Genomic DNA, 27,162 nt, shown 5'->3' with positions numbered 1-27,162 from the left:
ACGACAACCTGTATAATAAAAATGAATATCTAATAAAGACTGATAACTTCTTCTTTAGAGTTGTTTTTATTTATGGGACTGAGCATTTTGTGATTTCTTGAATTTACAAAGGACTTAAAACTGCAATTAATTGAATTGAAATTAAAATGTAATCCAAATTAGTTTTGAAATTTTATTAATTCAAAACGCAAAAATGTAGGTATTCCTCTTACAATGCACTTTAATCAGAGGTTTTCCTGTAAAGCTAACAAAAACGCTAATACGAGTATGTTTCAGTTTATTTTGAAGGTATATATAATTCTACTTGTACTGGTGAGGTAAATGATGAGTATCTTTAATCTATTCCAACCGTAAATGACCATTAAGCCTTAAAAGTTGATCTTGCTGATGTACTTAAAATACTTAATAATTAAGAACCCAGTCAATAGCCTGATATCTTAGGCTTTTTTCCCTTAAATTTTTGTCATTGTGCTGATATACTCTGTGTTCAATTTACACCTATTTTTAAATTTTGCGAAAAACATTATAGGTCCATTTCTAAACTTTTCATCATTTCAAAGATGTTAGATTGTCTTGTCTTGGTCTTGTGTGTGGTTTCTAACACGGGTTTTGGAAGGGCAGAGCTTCTGTCTTAAATTTGGTTGAATTTACAAACTTCTGTATAAACTCTTTATAAGATAATAAACAAATTCATACAGTATTATGTACACTGATTTTACAAAGGCTTTTACTGGGGTCAACTTAAAAGTCCTCTAACCCTAAGTTAACAAACAAAACTTATAACTGAGTAAACAATTATGTAATTCATTTTAATTTATATGAGTAAGTGAGAAAATACTGATCAAATTATTAAACACAAAGCTAAGAATTTAAATAATGTGAGACAAAAATTATTTTAAAACTACCCACTTTGATATTATGATCAGCAAAATTTAAAAGATCGGCTTTAATTTGTTGGAATCGACACTCGATCTCTCAAATTATTTTGGTTAAAGTGGAACCGACACAAAACTGACAAAGATGAAATTGATTCACTCAGAATTCCAACAATATAGCAAAATTCCCAAAGCTTTCGGTGATTTGTTAGGGATGGAAACTGGGTACCATCAAGATATGGAAGCGAAACTACTCCATGTTACCATACAAGAAAACCTAAAGAAAACCTTAAGAAAATGAGTAGAGCAATAAGGGGCCCAAATTATACAACTGTATCTAAGGACTGATTTAAGAAATTGTACTTGTAGAGAGTTAAGGACATAAGGATTTTAGAATTCCCTTGAAAATATTGGAGACAGCCTAAAGTTCTATTAGTTTTTATTATCAGTAGATTTAGATTAAGATTAAGAATTTTATTTTCAATAATAAAGTTTACAAAATTAACAATTAAAAATATAATAAGTAAAATAAAATGTTAAGGGTGTGGCATTGCCGTCTGCCCGATTGATTCGTCAAACATTTAAATTTTAAATAAAATAAAACAATAAATTTTAAATAATTTAAATGAAAATTAAAACTTATAGTTCAGAATTTTGTAATTAGACAACAAAGATAAAAAACAAGATAAATTTACATTTTGGATCCTTTACAAGAAGAAATTAAACAAAGATTTAAAATCGTGATGAAAAGTACCTGTCGCAAGAACATGATTTAACTACTAAGTAAATTCAGTATTTATATAGTGTCTATATTTGAGTGCATCTTTTAGATAACTGTTAAGGGCTACCCAATTGGAACCATTCAATATGGTTTTAGTTTGTTCCATCGTCAAAGTCAACTCACCGAAGTAATTGCATCTTAATTCTCTGTAGATAGGGCATATTGCTAAAAGGTGAAAATTGTCTTCTTTTGCTCTCATATTGCATATTGTGCATAGATTTGTTTCTTTATTTATGTGTTGAACCATTTAAATTAAGCATATCACACTTAGCTCTGCAAATTAAAAATATCGATTGGATGTTATTCGCATCATTAAAATAGTTGTTGCAGTTTAGGCTAAAGCTGAGCTCTGGGTAGATCGGTCTGTTGATAGAGATAGTAGCTTGTTGAATGCATTCGTTGTGCTGATGAGTGTCGTGAAGCTCAAGTAACTTGTACAGATTTTGCTTCAATTCAGCCCAGTCTTCGTATTGCAAGTTTAAGTTGAATCCACATTTATCAGTCAGCGTTTTCCATTCGTGCGCCCATTCCAACTTTCTGTTTATTACAAACTTCGTAAGAATATTGGGTATTCTGTGCATTGGTGATCCAAGAGTTTTTAGGATATAATCAAAATGTAGCTTAAGAGTATAGTGGTCACATGACAGAGCGCATAATTGATTCGAAGACCTTGTATTTTGCGGAGGTCTTGATTTCATTGTTCCCGATTATATCTTTCCAGGAGGAATTTATAAGCTTTTTAGCGGAACCCAGTTTTTTCTCAAGATGGAGAGAAAACTTCATGTTTGATTGCAGTATAACACCAAGGCATTTGTATTATGTGACTGTTTCAATTGATTCACCATCTAGAAACCATTTTTCGCCGTTTCCTAATTTTGTTTGCCTGTTTCGAATGATCACAATTTTTGATTTTTCTAAATTTATTGCAAGCCTCCAGGTTTTGCAATAAGTATTGAGTTTATTAATCATAAGTTGAAGACTCTGCGGAGATTCAGCAAACATAACGATGTCGTCAGCATAAAGAAGCACTTTAATTCTTATTTCTGCTACGCATACTCCAGCAAGTAGATGAGAAGAAATATCGCCACTGAACAGTGAAAACAATATTGCACTCAGAAGACAGCCTTGCTTCACTCCTGATGTTGTGTTAAACCATTCTGACATACTTTTGCCATCCCACATCGATTGCCGAGTATTTTGGTACATATTTCTGAGGACTTTTAACAGCTTCGTAGACAATCCTTTCTGTGACACGTTGTAGAACAATGCATTGCGATCAATAGAGTCAAAAGCTGCTTTAAAGTGTACAAAAAACATGTATAATTTTTTATTTTGTTTCAGAAAATGTTGGGCAATGGTCGTCATAGTAAAAATGTTGTCTATCGTTGAGTACCTTTTCCGAAAACCTGCTTGATACTCACTCAATACTTCGTTTCTTTCTATCCATTCGTTTATTCGATTAAGTAGAATTGCAGAGAAAATTTTTGCTGTTGAGTTCATGAACGATATACCCCTGTAGTTAGATGCCAAATTAACATCACCTTTTAGATCGGGTACACTACAGCATCTTTAAATTCCTGATTAACTATACCGGTTCTGAAGATGAAATTGAAGGCGTCAAGCATGTGCGTTAGGAACTCGATAGGAGCATTTTTGTAAAATTCGTTGGGGATTCGATCAGGATCAGGTGCTTTTCTGTTCTTAGAGGTATACAGGCTCAATTGTAGCTCATTGAGAGTTATATCCCTATCAAGTAGATCATCTTCGACCAGTGGTTCTGCGTAGTAAATGTTGTGCTCTTCCAAGTAGCAAGGATTCAGCAGTATTTAGAAGTGTTCGGCCAATTTTCCTGCCGTTAAATGTATCCCACAAACGAAGTTTAGGCCTTTTAATGAATTTATTTTTGACCAAAACCTTTGGTATCTCTTGTACAGGAGAGCTCTATAGCTAATGCATTGTAGTAATGTTTGCGTTTATAAAGGCATAATTCTTTATAATTTTTATTTGCGGTGATATATTTTGCTCTTAGGGGTTCGTTATGATCAATGGTGTTCCTTAATTTTCTAAGCACATCAAAAGATAGCTTTCTTGCGGTAAAGCATTCTTGGGCGAACCATTTTTGACGGTAGTTATAAGATTTTGATGTGGTAGAGTTTATGTGTACGACTTCCTTTATAGATTTGTTTAAAAAACGTGTTTTTTCCTCGTTTCGAACTTCCAATGTAGTTAAAAAGGATATGTTGATGTGGTTCAGTAACTTTGCTGCATACAGTTCTTTTGAACTATCTTTCCAGACGAATTTTGGGGGTAGCGCTATTTCGTAGTGATATGAGGGGTTGTTTAGGCTGCAATAGGCAGGCAAAAATCAATTTATCTGCTACGAGTGACGAAGATATTGAATTCTTAATGGATTCAATTGATTGTGATGATGATTTCGAAGATGTTAATGACTCGATTGACGATCCAGATTATCGTTTTGATACACTAGAACCCGAAGACAATGTAATGATAAGCGATTGCTTATAACAAATGGACTCTTCTGCATTTGTAAATGCTACGATTCTAAGCACATTTAGCTTGAACACGATTGATTCATCACAACAAACATCAATCTCTGCACAAAATGAGAAACTGGTACCAACACGCCGACAAACCCAGACAAAATTGTGACTACGCCGCTTAAGCCAAAAAACGAGCTCGATCTCAATTACCAAGTTTAGAAGATTCAGGGCCAGAAGTTATTCCAGCAGCTGGTAGCTGCACTGGTAATAATTTGGTGAATATCTGTAAAAATTCAACTGAATTCAAAAGTATATTGTGGCGTAAAATGAGCATGCAATTGCATTTAAACGATGTTGCATTCAGAGGAAAAACTGATCTGCCACCTGAATTAATATAACTGGAAACACCGTTGAAGTTTTTCTTTTATTTTTTTACGGACGACCTCGTCGAATAGATTAGTCTGGCAACGAACCGAGCTTAAATATTAAAAAACTTGAATACACAATTCAAAGTTAATATGTGCGGAATTTGAAGATACATATGTGTCTTGATATTAAGTCTATTTTTCGGTACAAAAACATTGAGGCACACTGCACTGGAGCGAGTTCGGATTTCGGCAAATACCGGGCTAGATGAATAAATAACCAATTTGAGCCAATCATTTACGCCAATATGTGCCAGCCAAACCACATCCTTGATTTGTTAAGTCATTCGTTTTGTGTGACAGCAATGGCTAATCGTACCGGTTTGAAATACATACCGGAGCAAAAAACCATGACAGTTTTCAGTCGTCGCAATATTGCTGAATCTTGTCGAAATCACGCTACAAGAGAATTCTAATAACCTCAAACTTTCGGGCCGTTCTGTACACAATTAGATCATCGGCGTACGCAATTGCCTTTGTAAGACTACCTATCAGATCGCTAGTGTAAATGCTGAAGAGAATCGGCGAATTCACCGCTCCCTGTTGAAGACCATTTTTAACTAGGAATGTGGTGGTAGAAGTTACATTGCCACTTTTGACAATAAACTTTTTACTATTAAGCATATATTATAAAGTATATACAACAATGGTTTGAAGTTTGAGGTAAAGACCCTCTAACCATACGGTGTCAACAGCCTTTTTCAAATCAACCATAATAGCACCTTTGCACTGTTGTTTTGATTTGTTCCACTGGACATCAGAAACGAGCTTAGACGCAGCATGAATTGTTTTATGACCCGTCTTGAACCCGAACTGTTTATCCGGAATTATTTTGATGTCCGCAGTCCACTTAGTCAGAGCCCTATTAATGATTTTTTCGAAAACTTTGGTGATGCTCGGAAGAAGACTTATCGACCGAAGATTTGACGGGTTGGAGTTGTCCTTTCACTTTTTCGGGAGAGGATGAACAACAACGGGCTTCCAATGCATTATTCAGTGCATTATTGAAGAGTGTGGTGTAAATGTTTATTGCTTCTATCGGTTCATATCTTAGTACAACGTTGGATATACCATCGACACCTGCTAACTTTTTGTTTTTTATTGAATTGAAGATGAGCTGAAGCTCACCTTTTGTCACTAACAAAGGACTTGGTCCCGTTCGCTCGGTGATTATGGCATTTGCCAAGAAGTTGTCATTGAACAACGGTTTCAGATCGCCATTGTGTCATATTATTTCGATGTTAAAAGTGATTAAGTAGGGCTCTATTTTTTAGGTCGTGGTTGGAACGTATGCTTAAATTCACCTTGTACACTTGCTGGAAAGTAGTTACCAACGCCTAGCCCTACGCACTAACCATTACTTTTCCGGTGCTAAAAAGAAGCAATTATTGACAGATGAAATTTGTATGACTCACTGTTTATCTAAGGATTTAAAATTGATTTGACAGTTAATATGTTTTCCAGCAATAAAAAATGTAAGTGCACTTCCTAAACTTTCAACTTTGGATACAGGCAAAAGAATATCAAAAACTTTCGTTCAAAAAAATATTTCTGGAAAATGTCCTGTGAAGTTCAGTTTTTATTCCGTTTTTGTTAATGTTTTCCACAGGCAAATCATATTTACCGCTTCAAAGTGTTGTCCATTGAGTAAAATTCCATTGAGATTGTATTTTTCTCATTTGAAAACTGAGGTCGGTTTTTTTTAGAATGAGGGTTTGTAGTCTAGTATAGTTATTATTTTGTTCGTAAGAAAAATCATAATAGAAAATGTCATTCGCACAACTTCCCACTAGAAAAAAACAACCTACCATTTCTCAGAAAACGTAAAATATCACGCGCTGCAAAAAGCACAATACTGTCCACTCGTAGAGTACTTTCATCTTGAACAGTATTTTGTTTTTGCAAAACCAATTATTTTTAATAAGCTTACTCATAGTTTTTACCTTCTTAACTTACTACGTTTTGTTTTTGCAAATAATATATCATAAGAAAGTGCGTCTTGGACAATTTATTTTATAGCTCTTTTTTCAAAACTGCTGAGTGCTGACTTCAAAGTTCAAAGTATGTTAGTTAGAACATTCTTTAAATTTAATTCACGGAAAGTTAAACTAAAAGTTAGTATAACAAATTTTAAATGAGTCCTTTTTAAATACATAAATCATTAAATGTCCTAAGGGCTTTATTTTCTTTTTACATTTATGTGAGTAAACACATTTATTAATATTGACAAAGTTGGTTAAGTACACATTTTGTTATTCTTTCTTCATTTTTTGTTAAAAAAGTTCAATTCAATTAGGAAGAATCATGTTTACCAAAATAAAAAGGCAAGGACAAAGATATTACAATTTATTCTATAGAATATAAAGCATTCATAAATAAAAAAAAAAGGAACGATTAATTTGTGTCCAGAAAAGTTTTTGTACTCTGGAGAGTAATATGTATAAAGCTCAAAGAAATAAAAAGGTGAATTAAGAATGGGTAGATTTGAGTATGAGGGATTTATAAATATTATTTTGAATTACATTTTTCCAGACTAATATCGATTTTTCAATTCAAATTCCATCGATATCGCTGTTTTATTTTTCCAATAGGCTATAAGAGCTTTTCGTTTTGGGAATCAAATTTTAAACATCTAAAACAAAACGATTCTTACAGATTATGATAATTAACTTCGTGTTTCTAATATTTAAAAATTAGCTATAAAAAGTATTAAAAAAAAAATTAAATAAAAGTGGTGGAAAATATTGGTTTTTATAATTTTGTGAGGCGACAACTGTTTTTTTTTTGATTCAGTAAAATATGTTTTTTTTTTGATTCTGTAAAATATGTTTTATTTTTTTGAAATAACATGTTGTACCGACAAAGAAATGCCCTCACCATGAGCTTAATAATCACAAATTATTTTAGGAACAACTCGTAAGCGAGTTGCGGAAAGCCATTTTCTCAAAATATTGTAAAAAATGGTTAGCAATTTAAATTTTAAGGACGCATAAATTAAGCTCTTTTCCAAGATCACAGTAGAAATAGTTAATATGTATGTGTAACTTTTAATGTAGCTTTATTAAAAAATACTGTTCGTAGACTAATCGTTAAAGAATTAATATTAATTTGGGGCCAAGTGAAATATAACAATTTTTACAAATCAGAATTTCCCTGCAACATTTTTTTGGAATTCCTTGTACTCATCTACAATGTCGGGACATAATATTTAATTTTAGCAAACCATCAAGCTGTTTATTGTGCAATTTTCAATGCTTTTAAGATTTCCAAAATATTTTTGAAAATCAGTTACAAACCATTTTTCTAGCTATTACGAATTTTTGTCACATGAGTTTTTATTAAACACCTCTGCTCCAAATCTTTTTAAACATTAAGTAAATAATTTCAAACTAAATTACCAAAATTTAAGTCTAAGTTTATTTTCCGCCCACTTATGAAGTGTTTCATATGCAAAAGTAAAAGTTAATTTTATTCACTTGTATCGTTTTAAGTGAACGTCTTCAAGTGCTAGACAGTTTGTATAACATCTTTTAGTGTTTTCAGTGAAATTAAATTTCCGATCTAGAATTTTAAGACCAATATGTAGAGCTACATGCCTTAACAGTGTTTTAAAATCTAAAATTAATTTGCCTAGAACAGCTGATAAAATTGACCAAATTTTAAATGACTTCTGATAATGGCTTAACGATAACTCCCTTCTTCCACTGATCGGGGAACCTTTTGGTGGTCCAGGCTTCTTTTATGAGCGGATGAAGCAGCTCGCTTGATGACGTTGGCGCTGCTTGTAATTGCTCTGCTGAAATTCCATCAACTCCTACCTCTTTGTTGTTCTTAAGTGCTTTAATAACGATATCGTCTTTACTGGAAGGTGCGAAGCGGATTCGGAGATTAGTTTGTTCAGGTGCTTTAGAAGGTATCGGCTGCATGTTGTTTTCAAACACTCGGTTAAAAACCGAAGAAAAACGTTTTTTCCACCTTCTGACTTGCTCATCGAACTTATTACAGTCTCGTCTACTTCTTTCACCAGGTGTTGCATTGAACTGTGTGAACTGGTCAGCTCTTTGGTTATTCTGTAAACGGTTCTGCTGTTTTCATTTGGTACGAGGACTCGAGCTCATTTCTTTCTTCCCCTTGTGGAGCAGTTATTCGAGCTTTTAACTGCTTGCATTCGTTGATCCTTGCCCAAGATTGTTCTGAAAGCCAAGTGTTGTTGTTCTGACCGATTATTCTGTCAGCAACTGAAATGAAAACATTTTTCACAGCATTCCAAAAGTGTTCGATGTCGTCATGCACTGTGCTGCTGATTGTTCTCATTTCGTGAGACAGGTAGTCCCTAATTGTCGTGGGGGTCGTGGGGTCCTATAGTCTGGCGCGATGTTGAGTTTTGGATCTTTGAACTGTAGCCATTCACAATCTAAGGGAAGCTATCCTTAAGTGGTGGTCACGAGCAAGTACTATGTCGGCGCCTCTTCTGTTTCGGACATCAAAGGAGACTGGTTTTAAAGCGTCGAATAATCGCAAAGTGGTCAATTTGGTAGGAAGACGCTTGCCTGCCCGTCGACACCCAACTAATTTTATGACACAGGTGGTGTTCAAACATACTCCCATCAATGACAAGGCCATTGGCATTGCAGAAGTCAATGAACCTCTCACCATTATCATTGCAATTGCCGACATCATGAACACCCATAACATTCCTTAGCCCGATGTTGTAACTGCCAACCTTAGCATTGAGGTCTCTGATAACCAAAATAATATCTCTGCAGGGAGTTGACTGTAAAAGCACTCTTTCTCTTCATCAGCTGCGAGCTCCGTCGGGGCGTAACAATGTATAATGGGGACGGATCGTACTCTACTTTGAAACCTAGCTTTGATAAGTCTTTCCCCAAGGGGTTCCCAAGAATTAAGGCTTTTAATTGCCGGTTTTGTGAGGAGTAACACTACTCTAACTTCTCCAGCGTTTCCTGGGTCATCACCACAGTAGAACAGTTCAGTGTTACGTGTCGTTGACTTATATTTGGCCGATCCCAACCATCGCACTTCGCCTAACCCTAAGATTTCTATTATGTACCGCATAAATTCTCTCTCTTATTGGAGGAATCTAGCATTGTGCGGACCTTCACTTCCTGCGTCAAGAAGCATCATCACATTCCAGAAACCAATCTTTGTCCGGGTGAAATAGCCAAAAGTCGTCAACGATTTATCATTAATTATCCGAGGCGTATTTTCGAGTCAGGAAACTTCGCCCTTGCAACTTTAGCTAATTTATGTATATAGGGATACACAAATCACTGCCCGGGAGCCACAACGAGGAGGTCAAGCGAGAACTTCAAATTGGCAAGAATGTTGCATTTCTGGCCTAAAATAAGTTTTAGGCATTCAACCCGATCTGCCATGCCCCCCAACTAGTGGTTCATTTTGAAAAATTATTTTTAAATTCTTTCCTATTTTTCTTTTCCAATAACCATAAATATAAAAATAAAAATGTATATAATATTTTTAAAAAGGTATTCACTTGAAGCGGAATGTTATATTAGTAACATTAAAAATAAATAAATTGGGCTAATTTAAGAAAAGACTTTTTCATGACAAGAATTACTCCTGAAGGATTTGTCAATTCCTCGCAAGAGGGGGTACCCGCGAAAATTATTAAATTAAGGTGGCACAGGCAGGGATTGAACCCAAGACCCCTTGCATGACAGTAAAACGCACAAACCATCATGCCACTAACCACTACTCGGGTTAGTACCATTCACTTTTTAGAAAATTCGTAAACTACAACTTTAGACGATTAAAAGTTAAGAAGTATATTCAATACACTTAATATTTTTAAGAAAAGGTAATGTCCATAACTGTTTTTAAAAAATGAATTCATTATGTATCGCACAATTCAAATACGCCACCTGATCCGCGAGAGAGGACTTTACCACTCAATTGCCTTCAAAGTCGAAAGAAGCAGCGATTTGCAAGAGTTATTCTTCGTTTGATCTCTCTCGGTGGTGTTGCTTTCTGCGTTTATAGCATAGACCAGGTAGACGAAGTCTTTGACTACCTCAAAGTTACGTCTATCGATGGTGACGTTTTAACCAAGACTTCAGTAATTTAGGTCCTTTCTTGACAACAGCATGTACTTTGTTTTACCCTCATTAACCGTTAAACCCCTTTTAGCCGTTTCTGCCTCAATACTCACAAAAGCCCTATCACGCTGAGTTCTTCTTATTATGTCAATGTCATCAGCATATGATATTAATTTGACAGACTTTTGAAAGATAGTGCCTCTGGTGTGGACGCGTGAGCTCTGTACTATTCTTTCAAGTACAATGTTAAAAAAATCGCATGACAGCGCTTCATCTTGTCTAAAACCTTTTTTGACATCGAAGGGTTCAGTTAAGTTGTTTCCAACGTTTATGGAGCAGCGTGAATTTTCCGTGGTCATCCTCCACAAACGGACGAGTTTGGCAGGGATGCCAAAACTAGACATGGCTCTATTTGGTGTTTTTGGGTTTTTTCTAGGATCTGCCGTAATGTGAATATTTGATCAACTGTGGACTTTCCTGATCTAAAACAACACTGATAAGGACCTATCAGGTAGTTGACGAGGGGCTTTAGATCTTCACATATTACGGCTGACAAGATTTTGTAGGCGATGTTAAATGGACTGATTCCTCTATAGTTGGTGCAGTTTAGAGGGTCTCCTTTTTTCAGGTTCGGGCAAACAATAATAAGGTTCCATTCATCGGGCATGCTTTCTTCCGACCATATCTTACAGATAAGTTGGTGCATGCCTCTAAGCAACTTATCTCTAGCTGCTTTAAAAAGCTAGGCATTCAAGCCATCCGCTCCAGCGGCTTTATAAGACTTCAGCTTAGATATGGTAATTTTTACTTCGTCTAAGTCGGGAGGACGGGATTGTTGGCTTTTGTCGTCTATGTTGAATAGATCATCCTGCCTGACAGCGGAATTCAATTCGTCGTCGCCGTTATATCCCTCCATATCTTAGCATTCACTGTGGTTCCACTATGATGTTTCCACTTTCGTCTTTGCAGCCTTCGGTTCTAAGTGTATGTACCTGTGAATTTCGTTTCACCTGTTCATAAAACTTTAGAACTTCATTCCAGCTTTTAAACCTCTCAACATCTTCTCTTCTCTCGCCTCTTCTGCTCATAGAGCTCATGAGCAGCTCTCGTACTTTTATGCAGCACAGCTTTGCGTGTCTGTTGTTTGGCTGCATTTACCTGCGGACATTCCTCATCAAACCAGGGGTTCCTGACCATCAGAGGCGGCTTCTCTATTTGCATCTTGGCAGTATTGCCACTGGTTTTCGATACATTGCGTTGGCGGCAGAAAAATTCGAGCGAGGTTACTTGTAACCCGTTTGGAAAAGGATTTGGCAATCTCTGGCGGATGTAGCCGTTTGACGTTGAACCTTCTCCCAGCACCTCCCTGTTTTGCCTTGGAACTGGAAATCCGAAGTGCTACCTTGGCTGCAACGTATTCATTATACTTGGATTTACGATTTGAATTTGAGTTCGAAAAATGTGTTCTTAAACAAAATTTTTTTACGACATACACTCTTATCCTGCCGTCGAAATTCCCAATAAGCATCAAATAAGTTTGGTCAATCTTTTGATTTATTTCACCTAGTCAAAGCCTAAATGTACTAAGATTTAAACCAGAGGTTTCTTAAATTTCTCTACGTATGCCGTATAAGTGATTTTGTAGAACAACATAGAACAAACCAAACATTATCAAAAATCACATAGTAGGTGATTATTTGTTCATATTTTGTTCATGTGAAGTAAAGTTTCTCTTTATTTTTCGAAAACAACATTAATTTTTTAATTACGCCAATGTAAACAGACCTTTGAGTATCCAATATCTTGTAAGCTTCAAATTAAATCTTCACTCTCGTCATTAAAGGTATAAAGTCCAATAGGCAGTTTAAAAAAAAAACTGCAAATACTGGCATTCACAAAAAATAGATATTATGTGAGTAGAAATTAAACTCAAGAACTCAAAAAATGCAACTCTTTTCATTGTCATACCTAAACGTGCTTTTTTAGTCAAAGAAGTATAAGCAACGGCTCGACGCACGCAAGTTAAACATGACAATAACCACTTCTTAAACATCTCCATGATCGTAATGTGACTTTCAATTGAAAATAAGACTATACACTTTCCACATTCCTCAATAAATGCAGCCAATTAAAAGACATCAAAAGCAAAACATACCAAACAAAGAAAACAAATTCAAAATCTTATAACTGACTTAAAAATGTACAACAAACAAAAGAAAATCACAAGTCCTACGAGCTAAGTAAACAAAAATCCTCAGAAAACAATATTTCATCAATTTTCTCAGATTTGAAATCCTCATTAGACCAGCTTCAACCTACATACCAATCTATCTTGTAGAAAAACAGGTAAATTAAAACCTTTTTCACTTCATAAATACACTTCGCTGCTGCTACGCTGCCATCAGAGCGTCTCAAATTCACTTCTTTTAATTAAAGATAATTCAATTGTATTTTGTTGCAGTTGCAGTTGCACAATCTATCATCAACCAAGACACAATGAAAGAAAGAGTGAGATAGTTTATATAAGAGACAGACAGTCGATATTATGCGGGCGATGGTTATGGCGATGGAACTAAAAGATACAAATTCAACTTTTTAATTGAATAAAATTTCCCATTCAATCTTAATCTCAAGTTTCAAACTCAACTCTCAACAACAAATACAAAATTTTAAGTACCTAGTACCAGCAACGAAAAAAGAAAACTTTTCAAACTTTATTATAATGCAATCATATTAATTAAGTAATGCACACTGCACAGTTTATTGAACGCAAAATGTGATATGAAGTGTAGGTATATAATTCTGCCTTTGCTTTACCTCCCTCTCTGATCACAGATCTTCAGATAAACAATATTTAAGATACAACAAATAAAAAGAAAAAAACTATCTTGATTCGTTCAATTATTATCATTCAACTACTGCGCTCAAAACTCAAGCTAGGTTTTGTATCTTCACTTACACCGTGCCGAGTCGATACCGAGTACCGACTACAGCGACAGTCAGCGGGTTTCCTGTTTGCTTTATGATGGTAGATTTTTACTTTCAAGATTGTATAGTACAAGTCAGGGATGAAAAGTTATATTTTTTTTTAAACTAAACTAGTACTTAAAATTGAAAAAACATAATGTAGTGAGCAAGTTACTGCCATTTCTACTGCTTACGGTCTGTGGGTCGTACAACTAAACTTAAAGGTTTGAATGTGTTTTTTTTTTTGTAAATAGCTTTTTCAAAATCAGTTTCACAATTTCTAAAAAACGAGAGAGTTGAAAAATCACTTATTGCGAAATTTTAGGTTGCAATTTACGAAAATTCTTTTTTTTAGTAAATCAAGACTATTTTATTATAAAATGAATGAGAAAGTTGTAATTTAGCATTCAAATCCTCGTAAAATTTTATAATTTGGTAATTATTATCAAAATGTCATAATTAAACTGCAAATTTTGAGTCGAAATCTGCTATTTCAGGGGAATAATTTTATTTGACTACTCATTAATCTTGTGTTGCGAAATTTATACACAGAAACTGTTTCAAATTACGACTCAAAAGTTGCAATTTAAAGATAACTAAGTATAAAAGCACTGACTGTCACTTGCAAACTGCAGAATATTGAATAACCTGTTTTAAATAGCAACCCAAAAGTTGAAATTTAAAAAAATAAGTATCAAAAATTTCGTTGTCATTTGCAAACTAATGTATCTGGTCGCAGTCTAAGAAAACAAGGGTTGAAAATTACCAGTTGTGTTTGTAGATTCAAATAAAAAGGTTAATAATCTACAAGAAAACAATTTCAATCTACAAACTTCTGATGAAACTTACGATAAAAACAAACATTAAATTGATTCAAACTAATGTCAAATTGCAATTCGTTGTTTGCAATATTTGTTTTCCTCGATCGAATTGTTGCTACTCAAATGTAGTGAAATATGATTTTTGATTGTCAATGTCTTCATTTTGCTCATTTTATGAAATTGAAAACAAAAAGTTGCAATTTTCTTATTTCAAAGCCAAGGTACAAAACTGGATTAATTTTTCGTAATTTGTAGCTTATTTTTCTTGATTTGATCTAAGATTTTTTTCCGTGTTTTACTTTCATTCGGCAACCAAATTGGTAATTATTTTCTTAAGTTACATTTTTTAAAATTCTTCGATTGAATTCTAGTTATTAAAGTACCGGTCATTGCTTAACATATTTGTTTACCCTTAACAATGGGGAAAAGAAGAAAAGAACATTCTACAATTTGTTTTTGAAAGTTCTAATAACAAGAAGAAATTCGATATACAAAATAAATTCTTTTAAAGGGACTATATTTATCACACCGAATTTAATCTCAAGAAAAATGCCAAGCGCTATTGGTGATTTACCAAAATTAATAAGGGCTCAAATGGGATTCCTTACTGCTAGTGACCCTAGTGAATTATTAGTAGTAAGTTAGTAATTAATTTATTTTTTTACATTAATTTACAAAATTTTATAAAATATTTTGAATTTAGATGCTATGGCTATGCCGTCAGCCAGGTTGAAAAAAACTAATAATATTTAAATTATTAATAACAATCTATACTTGTAAATGTCTTTCAAAAATGTACTAAATGTTTTCCAATCATGCTCGTTAAGGATGTTTATAGTCTCTTGTAGGGTAAGAGTATTTTTCCCGAAAAACTAGCGTTTTGAATATTGGACAGATACCAATGAAATGAAGACAATCTTCTTTTGATTGTAAGGTGCACAGCGTACAGAATTGGTTAAAACTACCATTATAAGGACTTCAATTTAAGTTGAGAACTTCACATTGTGCTTTAAAGATTAGGGATATCTCTTCATAATTCAGTGAATCCTTTAAATAATTTCTGGCACCAAGGTTATAGCTGAGCTGACTGTAGATTATTCTACTGAATGAGTTTTGAGCTTCTTCTATCCAGTCCTTGTTTCTCAGCTCATATAAAAGAAGTTTTTTCGAAAGCCTTGTGCTCTGATGGTTGCTGCAAACTTTAATGATGTAGTCAGCTTGAGACATCAGGGTGCTTGTTAGAAGTCTTCGAAGGCCTGTTTTAAATATATGGCATAACTAAGCGTAATCAGAATTAGGTTAAAAAGTTTATTTATAAAATTCCAATAAAATTTTTCGATTTCTTTACGAGTATATTCTTCTGATCCCCAGTATTAGATGTTAGTGTTATGTTTTCAAATTTGCTCCAATCTGTTTATTTTTCTTCAATTACAAAAGTAAGTGATTTTCCAATCATCCCAGTGAATCAAATCATTATCAGTTACTTAATCTCAAGCTACTTAAATGTTAAAAAGTCCTACTATGATCTTGATAGTGATAAGAATAAAGAAAGAAATCTTGTTTTGATGCTTTTTCAAAATCATTAACGAGACTTTTTAATGAATCCCTGAGTACGGGCAATTTTTAAATCGATTGGAAAGTTTTCTTATATTATACATTCAAAAATCGGGATCCAATCGAGATATTACCAATTATGGTTATTTAAGTAAAATTTCAACGGTTCCGAATTATTTGAGAAAATTGTTTATAATATTTTAACTTTTTTAATTAAAGATATCATCTTGCTTTTCAACGTGGTTTTGACTTTCTCATTTCATGAACTGATTTTTCTAAAGCTTTCAATAGAGTTAATTACGACATCTTAATATCTAAACTATCAGCTTTAAGTTTTCATTTGAGTTTTTTTTTGTTGTGGTTCGAATCTTATTTAGTAAATCGAAACCAATACGTCTCATAAATTCGTCTAATTCACTCTCAATATCTATGTCCTCTGGTGTTCCCCAAGGAAGCCACCTAGGACCTATACTTTTTCTTCCTCACATAATTAAATATTCATTTTGTCTTATGTTTGCTACCGACATTAAATTTATAAAATGTATTAAATGGGCATCTGATCGAGTTCTTCTTCTAAACGATAGTTTAGTTAGCTGATGATCTACACACCAAGTTAATCTTAAGATGTCTTGATGTGATTATAAGGGGTTTTCCATTTTTAGGCATCAAAAGAATAGGGCTGGAATGCGACATCTGTCAAACTAAGTAGTTAAACCAATTTTATTTTTTTAGTTTAAAGTTTGACATGTACGAAAAGAATCGCTTGACTTTTACACAAAGCGTACACATTGTTAACACCTACTACAAAAATGGTGATTCTGCCCCAATGACATGTCGTGCTTTAAGAGGAGATTATGGTTAACATAATCGTTCAACTAAGCGATTGGCAAAATTGTGAAGAAATTTGAAGGTATTGGATTGGTAACAGATATTGTAAGGCTTGTGTATCATCGTTTTGCCCTTACCACTGAAAATATTGCTGCTGTAAGTGAAACTGTTGAAGAAAACCCGAATGTATTGATACCTCGTCGTTCTCAGGAATAAGAACAGTTTTACGGCACATTATGGCGTATTTTGCATTCTGATCTACAACCATGTAAAGATCAGCACACATAACAACTGAAGCCCGCAACTTCACAACTTCTTAGATACATCGAATGGTTAATTAAACAACAGGCGGTGATTTTTGAACAAACATTTCTTCAGCGACGAAGCACATTTCTTACTCGGTGGGTACGTTATTAAACAAAACTGTCGTATTTGGGTTCCGAGAATCCGCAAGTAAATTATAGAGAGCCCATTTAGTCTACAAAAAGTCACTGTTAGGTGAGCTCTTTTGTCCGGAGGTGTGATTGGACAGTTCTTCTTCGTCAATTCGGAGCGTTATCGTCATATGAAAACTGACTTTTATTTTCCTGCTTTCATAAGTTCTACTTTAAGAATATGTGATTTCAACAAGACGATGCCACATGCTACACAACTCGAGCGAATATGGCTGTATTGCAAAAGACATTTACTGGCCTCATAGTTTCTCGTCGTGGCGATATTAACTGACCACCAAGGTCATTTAACAGAGATTTAACACCGCTGGCCTTTTTTCGGGGCTAAGCGAGAGATTGATCTTATGTAGATAAACTTGTAACTCTTGAGCACTAAAACACCAATATTCGTCAAGTTATGGCTGATTTATGTCAAAATGATCTTAAAAGAATCTATGCTTGCAACAATTGAAATGGTGGTCATTTAAATTATGTGGCGTTTCACACATAATGTCAACGTTCAAACTTTAAAGTAAAAAAAAAATATCATTTACGTTTACTTTTGAAACCCCAAAATTAATAAATCTGTATTATTAACATCATGTAGAGTATGTTTGATGAATATAAAATAATAATAATAACAAACTAAAAATTAAAAATGAATTCAAAGTTAAGTGTAAACCGTAGTTCAATTACAGTTTTTTAATTCTTTTCGTGAAATTAATTTTTTAAATTGTTAAATTTAATATTATCGAATTCAGTACAATTGTACCAAACTGTTCATCTCTGGTATAGGTGCTAGCAAAAGTACGTTTTCTTTTATGTCACTCTTTTTATATTGCGTCCATCTTCATGCCTGGCTTCTTGTATGCCGCACTGCGCTGGCTATGCCGCTCTCAAAAAAAAGTATCTTACTAACAGTTCCAGTCCCAGCCCAATGCCAGTAAAAAAGACTAGATACATTACGAGTTACGACAGTTTGACAGAGCTCTCAGTGATCACGGTTCGTTTTATTTTTGTTTTTCTCAAATTAATGATCGTGTTAACTTTCAAGTAATCGGATTTTTGAAAATATTTCAACAGAAATTTCACGGAATAGAAGAATGGATTTATCGGGTTTTATCTAAACGGAATCTTATAGATAGATGCATCTTAGAGAGAAATCCATAACGCGGACAGACGGTTTGCATTCCAAGTCCTATAATTGTTAACTTACCTACGACTTCGATTCTTGTACCTTCTCTTTCTTTTGTATGTGGAATTTTTAGCGTCTCTCGTCTCAGTCTCAGATTCCAATACAATTGCGTTTGATTTTTACCTGCCGCCGCGTGTGTTTGTTACCTGTTCGACACAAATACAAGAGTACAAAAATTGTATGCGTATCTTTTGGATACCTGTATTTACCTGTAAATATACACTTAACCAGTTTTGTGTTTGATATTTCGCAGAAAACTTCACGTGTGTGTTGACCTCTATTTCGACAGTGCAACAATTTAGTAAATTTTTTTCTAATTTTGTTTTCACTTGTTGTTATTTTGTTGTTTCATTTAACCACATTTTTCTTGTTGCAACTACAACTAAAATTGTATCTACTTGCAAGTATCTATGAGTGTTTTGTATCTCCATACATATGAATATGAATTAAGTTTATAAGTGCTGAACGAAAGTTATTCAAAACGGGAGAGAGTTTTTGTTTTCATTTTGAAATTGTGTTCTGTGTGTTTTTGTATCTTTGCGGCAGATAAATATTCTGATCAACAATCGTGTAAAATTACCAAAAAGATACAACTAAAAGTATCTTAATGCATGTTCATCATTATTTGTCTATCTACCGGAACGAAGAGTGTACTACTCTGGATATTTGAAACCTTCTTCAACTCCGGATGTCTCATTATAACAGAAAACACTTATAAAGTGATAGCGCATAATGAAAAGGTAATTCCATAAGTTTGTGAACTCTTTTATTTTTCCTTCAGTCAAATGATACAACAACAAAATAAACATATTTTTACACCCATAATTGCAAATGCCATCATAAATGCTTACAAGTTTTTCTTTTTGTCGCATATTTTAAAAGACGATACGTTTACCGAGACGACGCACGACGCGACGAGCTATGACGACGTTCTTTGTGGCGGTTTTTATCAAAAGAATAGTATTGAATTACTTCTTCCATATTTTTTGTAAGCCTACCTTTATTTACCTCTCTGTTGAAAATCTCAGTTTCCAAATTATTGTTTGTTACGGTTACGAGTAGTCTTTGAAATAGGAAGCTACATATATAGCTATAGGTTCGAAAGTATCTTTGAATATGGTGATATTATTTTTGTCATCATCAAATAAATATATCGCTTGGTTGAATAAGCGATGTAAATAAAATGTAAAAAGCATAACGAATATCTTTACATACGAGTAGTATAGAAACCTAGGTGGGTATGGTAATATGTTCTTAGAAATATACATGCTAAACAAACCTTGACATCGAACACATTAGCATACCTGTCAACATCCTCCAAAAAAGGGGTGGTTAAATTATTGAATGTTATAGCCAAATAAATTGAACGAGCGACGTTTTTCATGCGTTATGGTGGCTTTGAGCTTGGAGTTTATACCTAACGATATTTTTCAAAGATAAATTCAAAAAATTGAATTTTAAATATCTTGTTTTGGCTTTGAAGATGTAGGTGAGAGAATAAATTGACATCATTTTATATGTTTATAGTATAAAACATACACATAAGGAATTTGGAAAGTAATAGAAATGATTTGGAAATTTTAGTCGCAAACAATATAAACTCTCAAATTTCGAATATGGCAGCGTTTCACTCATCACTAAAATGTAACTTTCTTTTTATGAAGATCCATGACGATCAAAAATTTCCAAAAGCCGAAATATTATGGTCTTTGTAGTTCAGGTTTCAAAAGGATAATTTAGTATAATATTTCAAGTTAAATGGTGTTATTGTTTTTCAAAATGTTTGTCGAAAGTCGTTGGTGATATGCGAAAAACCCATACAAGACGTCATTAAATTCTTCATCCTTAAAACGCAAACCAGTTGGAGCAACTGAATTTTTGAAAACTCAATACATTGAATTGATGGGTTTACATCCCTGATTTAAAATCTTGCTCCTTTGTTTTAAAGACATATAAAATAAATTCAGTTTCATTTTTAACACCTCGCATGTGAAACCTTTACAACGTGAATAAAGCTTCTTTGGATTTAAAAATTGGTTGTCCATGAAGTACATTTAGTATGTTTTTATGGAAAAGTAGTAAAATATTATATGAGGGATGTAAACCCATTAAGTTGTTTTAAATGGTAACTTTTAAAGAATGAAGAGTCTTTTAAACGCTTAGATAACATTTCAAAATAGCCGTTTTACATTCCCCAAGTGGTATCATGGCCGCTTGTCAAGGAATGGAAACAACTTGTTTTTAAGTGCTTTGAGAAAAACCAATTTTTAGTCCCGTTAAAGACAAAATCAACTGCATTAAACAATTATTTGAAATTAGAATTCTTTTGAAAAAAATTACAAAGACTTGACATAATTGTTGTTACTTCAAAAATGTTGGTATTAATGATACAAGAATCCCGTCTTAAGGTGACATCTTATTAAATGGAATTCGTTATGCAATGGTTAAACAAATCTTAGGAAAGGTCTCTGGAAATACACATTGGGTAGTGGTTAGTGCGTAGAGCTGTAATACCACAAGTCTGGTCAATCCCTGACTGTGCCAAATCAAATTTTTATTGTACTGCCTTTTGCGGAGAATTAAAAAAAATCATAGTTACTCGTGTCATAAAAAGTGCATCTCAAGAAAGGGGTTCAGATTTGACTTAAAAACTGTAGGTTCCCTCCATTCCTGATAATATAATCATACAATTTCAGAATTAGAGGGTATAAAGTGCGCAATGCTCATGAATGTTTAAAAAAAGTTATAAGGATTTTTTTTTAAACTGCGTAAGCTTTTTTCCAGTAAACACTAACTAACCTTATAATACATCAATAAATGCAGCAATCAGTGATTTTGAACGTTTGTAATGGGAACTTTTTGATCGTCAGTAAAATTTAAATGTCATAAGTTAGGTAAGGTTATGGTAGCTTGACTCTACTTTACTCATTAAACTTAATAGTGCTTTAGCTATAAAACACTTAAGACAATAAATGTCAAAATTTATCAGATTACAAATATCATTGTAGTAAAAGTTTTCCAAGTCATTTTTAACACAAAAATTCAAGCGTTACTAAAGGGCAGGCCAATTTTAAGAGCCAATGTTGATTTAAAAAAAAATCTAAAATTATATATTACATATTGGTTTGGTTGAATTTTGCGTGAAACAAAATATCGGCCAAATGGCCGCCTCGACTTCAGCGGCACACATCCATCCCATGGTCTAAATTTTAGATGACGCTGATCCAAAATTGTAGTTCTATGCATTTCCGTGACGATATATCTTTCAATTCGGGCAAAAAAGATTCACAATTCTGCCATACGACCTCATTTTGGAAAAAATACGGGCCAATGATGCCACCAGCCCATTAACCGAAACAAACAGTTCCTCTTTGTGTATGCATTGGCTTTTCTACAATCACTCTTGGATTATCATTCGACCAAATGCGGTAATTCTGCTTATTGACGAATCCACTGAGGTGAAAATGATTTTTTTCAAAAATTGTTCAACCACTGTTGTCATTTCTTTCCACCATTCTCTTTATTGACTCCGCTTGAAATGATCAACAGGCTTTAGTTCTTGAGTCAATTGCACCTTTTAAGCGTGTAAATGCAAGACTTTATGCATAATTTTCATCAGTATGACACAAAACCATCGAAATAGATCAACATCACAATTTAAGATATTTCTGATTTGGGTATACCGAACACCAGTCACAGTAACTGCCTGACCGGCTCAGGCCGATGCCACCACTCCATAAACCGCACTAAAACGTCAGTGTTTGTGGGTGCATTGGTTTTTCAAAAAACACTATTGGACTATTATTTATCAATCGCCTAAATGCGGCTCTGCTCATTCAAGAATTCATTGAGATGAAGATGATTTTCTTAAAAAATTGATCATCCTCTGTTTCCTTTTCTTGCTACCATTGTGACGATTGAAGAAGCTTGAAATGGTCAAGAGTCTTTAGTTCTTGAGTCAATTGCACTTTGTAAATGTTTAAATGCAAGTCTTTATGCATAATTTTCATCAGCAACGAGCGTGAGAGATGCAATTGTTGGGTACGACGACGAAAGGAGTTGGACGGCTCTTTAGCTACACTATCTAGAACAGAAGCAATATTTTCTGCAGTACGAGCACTGGTGTTTTCACATTTCCTACAGACCCGGTTTGCTCAAAATTTTTAACCATTTTTAAAATGACCGAAAAATTCAAGAAGTGCCCAATATGCATTTTGATTTAAACGCCGGTTTTCATAATAAGCCTGAATAAGTTTAATGCTTCTTTCCATTGTATATCTTTCCATGGTTCAAATTGAATTAGTCTGAAATTGAATGATTTCAAATTAAAATTGGAACAAACATTTGTCATTCAAGTGTGGTTCACATTCAACATCGGCCATTTAAATTTAACCACCCTTTATTAACGATAAATAAACACTATTGACAGGAAGTTCGAGATAGTTCGACATACTAGTATGTTTGGAGAAGAGTTTAAAAACTTTGTATTTAAATTCGCTATCCGTCAATCAGAGTGTGGTCCTATTGTGACTATGGTGAAACGAACCTTACTCAAGGTGTACTTTTATTAAATCACTTGTGTGGTTGTATAAATATATAAAACTATCAAGAAATAAGCATCCAAATAGATCAATACCTCAATTTAATCTAATTATGATATGGGTATGAATTTATTTGTTAAATCGCGAACAGTAATAGAATAAAAAACCTTCCCCTTATTTTTGCTATTTTAAATACAACAATTGTTCAAAAGCTAAAAGTTCCTAATTGCTTGTAACTATCTGGAATGTACTTGTCAATTCCTCGAAAAAGGCTGGAATAGAAAAACATATATACATATGTATAAGAATTAGTCTCGTAATTTTCTTGTGTAATGAAATTTTATAATTTTTGAAACTTGTTTATACCGAAAGCAAAGAACATAACAAAAATGTGTGCGACAAAGATTCATATTCGTTTCTATTTAAACAAGCTCTGACATTAAAAACTACCAAAAAAAGGTCATGACACGTGTTCTAGGTTTAGAGTATTGTATTTATTCCTGAACCTATTGTATGAAAATAAATGTTTTCGAAACATCTTCCACAATTTAACTTCATATATTGAAAAATACACATGTGATACAGATGTCGACTTATTTTCGAAAAACACATTCTTAGTTATATAGAATTTCAGTTTTTGCCATTTTTGCCAAGTTATGTTTAGTGATCATCAAACAAGAAAATAATTTAACTCGTATAAAAGACACAAAACATCGACATTAAATAATTCCAGGTACTAAAAATTTAACAAGCCCAAAATAGTGTCTGAAAAAAAATCTATCTTTCATATGCTATTTGGTATTCTGATTAATGAAGATATAACTACCAATTAAACTATAGAAATTAAAGCTTGAATGTTTTTAACATTTGGCCGTATGATAGTTTTGAATAATTGAGACAATGGCAAGGTCGTCAATTTAAATTTAATTAAAACAAAACAAAACTTAATTGAGACGTAAATATACCGGCACAGTCGGTACCAGCACTTCCACCTCCACCGGTCAACCAGCCAGCCAGCGCCGGAATGCTTTCTTTCATCAATCAATGAATCTATTAATTAAAATTGCTAAACAGAAAAAATTATGTAGATATATTTTTATTTCCCATTGGTTAATTAAAATTGCGTGTGAATGAAGGTAACTGAAGTTTTATTGTTATTTTATTATTTTGTTATGAATTATATGAAGAGAAATTAGTGAAATGAAATTAAATTCAAAGCGTTGGTGGTGTGAAAACATATTAAACATTAGTCATACAAACCATAAACAACATTCTAATAAGTCATAAAGTTTCAGATTGCCAAACTTCATTAATATGTAAATATTTCTTTTAGCACCTGTCACTGGCAAATTGTTCATTTCTTTTCAATCAAGCGCTAAAGTTTTAACTTTAAAATTGGCAGCAACACAAATAATGTATGTAAAATGAAAGCAGTAATAATTTTATTATAGTATTTTATGAAGATGTAATATACTAAAATATGTTACCATATCATAGCATATCAATAATTTATGAAGAGTTTAAAAGACAAAAATTGAATACACATCAACGTTTATTTAATAAATACTCTAACTATCTTTAGTTGTGATAAATCACAGTTCCTGTTTAATAAAGCTTCAAACGGTGTTAAATATTGTTGGTCAATCGGTCCTTTGAAAATACAATTAAATTAAGATATAGATTTAATGAAATTTCGGATTTTAATTTGGCATCAATGATCCAATTTAATTGCATACTTGGCCTTGCTTGGACATTTTGTTTCAAATATACTACCATCCGATGATACAAACTTTGGATGCAAGCAAGAATTAAATTTTTGTGTCTTACGCAAAAATCATTTTAAGTCATTTTAAATGCCAGAAAGGAGGAATTTCAAATGTTCAGATGGAGTAAGAAGCGACGACAGTACATTTTTACGTAATGCTCAACAAATGCCGGGTGTTTCATCGCAAAATTTGACACATAATATTTTTAGTTTTCTCAATAAGTGCTTTTGTATACTTTAACCACGCTGCTGGCTGTTTTCGTAATTCTAGATTATGACTCTCTAACGCCCTGATTCGGTGATCGCAATTCTGTCTAAATTTTGCCCGATAGATTCCTAAGCTCTTTTAATAGTTTTTGCTAGAGCTTTTATTGATTGATATTTAAAGGCTTCAATTAAAATAAGAAAATTAGAAGCAAGCACATTAGATGTAACATTTACAGTCAAAGTCTAACTATAGTTGAACCCTGGTTCTGATAAAAAAAAATCATTAGTTGACTTGGCTGAGAATCCACTGCACGGACACTGGCTTTTTATATTAAGATAAGACTTATTTAAAAAGCCCAACATTTTTTCCATTTTTAATGAAATTATTTTATATTCTAATCACTGCAATTTTTCCAAAGTTACAAAGGGTTTAATCAAAACTAATGGCTTAGTTCTGTTTCTTAGATCAACTGTTGAAATTATAAGTTTTTATATTCAATCGTATGAGCCGCGGCCGTGGGATCCGTATTGAAAGTTGCTACAATCACATTATCTCTTAATCATCAAATCACATTATCTCTTAATTCTTTGATAAATAGTCTTGTACCATTACACATATTGCACTTCTTCGATGTTGCACACGGTGTCAACAGATTTGTAATATTTAAAATCACCTGGTACATTTTCAATAATAATTTTGTTTATCTCATTTATTGAGTTGTTTCTGGGTGACGATATCGCTCTATATACATTTCTTACTGTAATATTGTTTATGTTGGGATATATTGTGTCTATAAGAATTTCTATGTGAACAGTTTGAGCCAATTCAATATCCAACAGAACTTGGAAGCTGTTTGCAATTAGAGTAGAGTAGAGTCTCCTTATTTAAGTATATTTTCTGAGAAATTAACACCACGGTTATTGCATCAATGTGCTCTAATATTCTTGCGCAAATTGAGAGTTTTAATTGATAGCCACAAAGGTGATGATTTGAGACACGTTTTAATAACGTCGGCACGTGTACCGACTGTTACAACTGGTAGAGTTTGGTGAAAGTCTCCAGCGAAAACAAAAGTTACTCCACCCATATTGCATGAGTTTCTTATACCTTTTAATATACGGTCCACTGCTTCTACATGAGCTCTTTGGCTCATGGTGCACTTATCCCAAATAATCAGCAAAGTGTTCTGTAAGAACTTTCCCAGTGGCCCTTTTTACGGATTGAAAATACAGATTGTTGATCTAAAGAAACAGCCAACGGTAATTTAAACGTAGAGTGAGTCGTTTTCCCATCATTTAAACACTTTCAATTAAAGCATCGTACGCTCATCTGCCACTAACTTGGGTACATTTAAATTGAAAAATTCTGAGAACTATTTTTTTACATCATATGTACGGCACGGTTGGGCACCAACTACATTTTGTGAGCGATTCGGAGAATGTAATCCAAAGTCTCCTAAACTTTTGTCATTTAATTCTAAAATTTTGTTTTTGATTTGTATCAAACCTTTGTTATGTACATTATAATCGGAACCTCTCTCTTGGGCTATATATCTGATGTCTTCATACAAATCATCTTTAAACGTCAACCATAATTTGAGAGGTTCCGAGGAAAAACAAAATAATAATATTACCACAAACAGCTTCTCTCAAAGTGGTTTCTCATTGGTTATCATCTTTTAGGAAACACCTATCTCGGCCAGCGGCTTGGTAAGATTCCTTAACAACTCTGTCAACGGTTTTGAAATCTTGGAACGATGTTGGGCCACGTACATTATGAAGCAGTATCCTGAGATAAAAACACTCTGACTGGGAAGGATACGCTGTATACTCTTTCCAGTGCCGCATCTTTCTTTTCGCGCTATATTTAGCATATTTTCCGCTGATAAGTACACTCTTCGTCCATTCTCTAAGTGTACGTATTGTAATTTTTACTACGGAAGGGTGTCTGTCATGTATAGGCAACTTTAATATTCTCCACACTGCTTTCGATGTACTTATTTATCGGCCGTTTAAATAATTTTCAACTTCATCGTAAGTATTTCTGACACTTAAAGTTGCTTTATCCAATCCTTTGTTAATGTATTTACATATGTATTTTATGGCTTGTACGGAATGACAATATTCAACATTAAAATGAGCATTAAAAGATCGAATTATTGTAGATATAGATGTAGAACTGTAGATGTTGACG

The 27,162-nt window shown here is 33.5% G+C and overlaps 1 protein-coding gene across 6 annotated transcripts in view; it reads left to right on the top strand.

Moving 5' to 3' along the window:
* The window catches only part of LOC129938513 (ankyrin repeat and fibronectin type-III domain-containing protein 1), a 187,319-nt gene that overhangs the window by 72,562 nt on the left and 87,595 nt on the right, over positions 1-27,162 (top strand). Inside the window, exon 1 of one of the 6 annotated variants that reach the window (XM_056046131.1) lies at positions 18,139-19,195. The exons of the other annotated variants lie outside the window; for them this stretch is intronic. Coding sequence (XP_055902106.1) covers positions 19,188-19,195 — 8 coding nt within the window. The 5' untranslated portion in view covers positions 18,139-19,187. Of the gene's footprint in view, positions 1-18,138; positions 19,196-27,162 lie in introns of those variants that run through there. 6 annotated transcript variants of the gene reach the window in all.

The sequence above is a fragment of the Eupeodes corollae genome, chromosome 1, assembly GCF_945859685.1.
Source record: "Eupeodes corollae chromosome 1, idEupCoro1.1, whole genome shotgun sequence".
Taxonomy (NCBI): Eukaryota; Metazoa; Arthropoda; class Insecta; order Diptera; family Syrphidae; genus Eupeodes; species Eupeodes corollae.
Note: the sequence above shows the minus strand (reverse complement) of the source record. Positions and strands in the feature narration are given on the sequence as shown.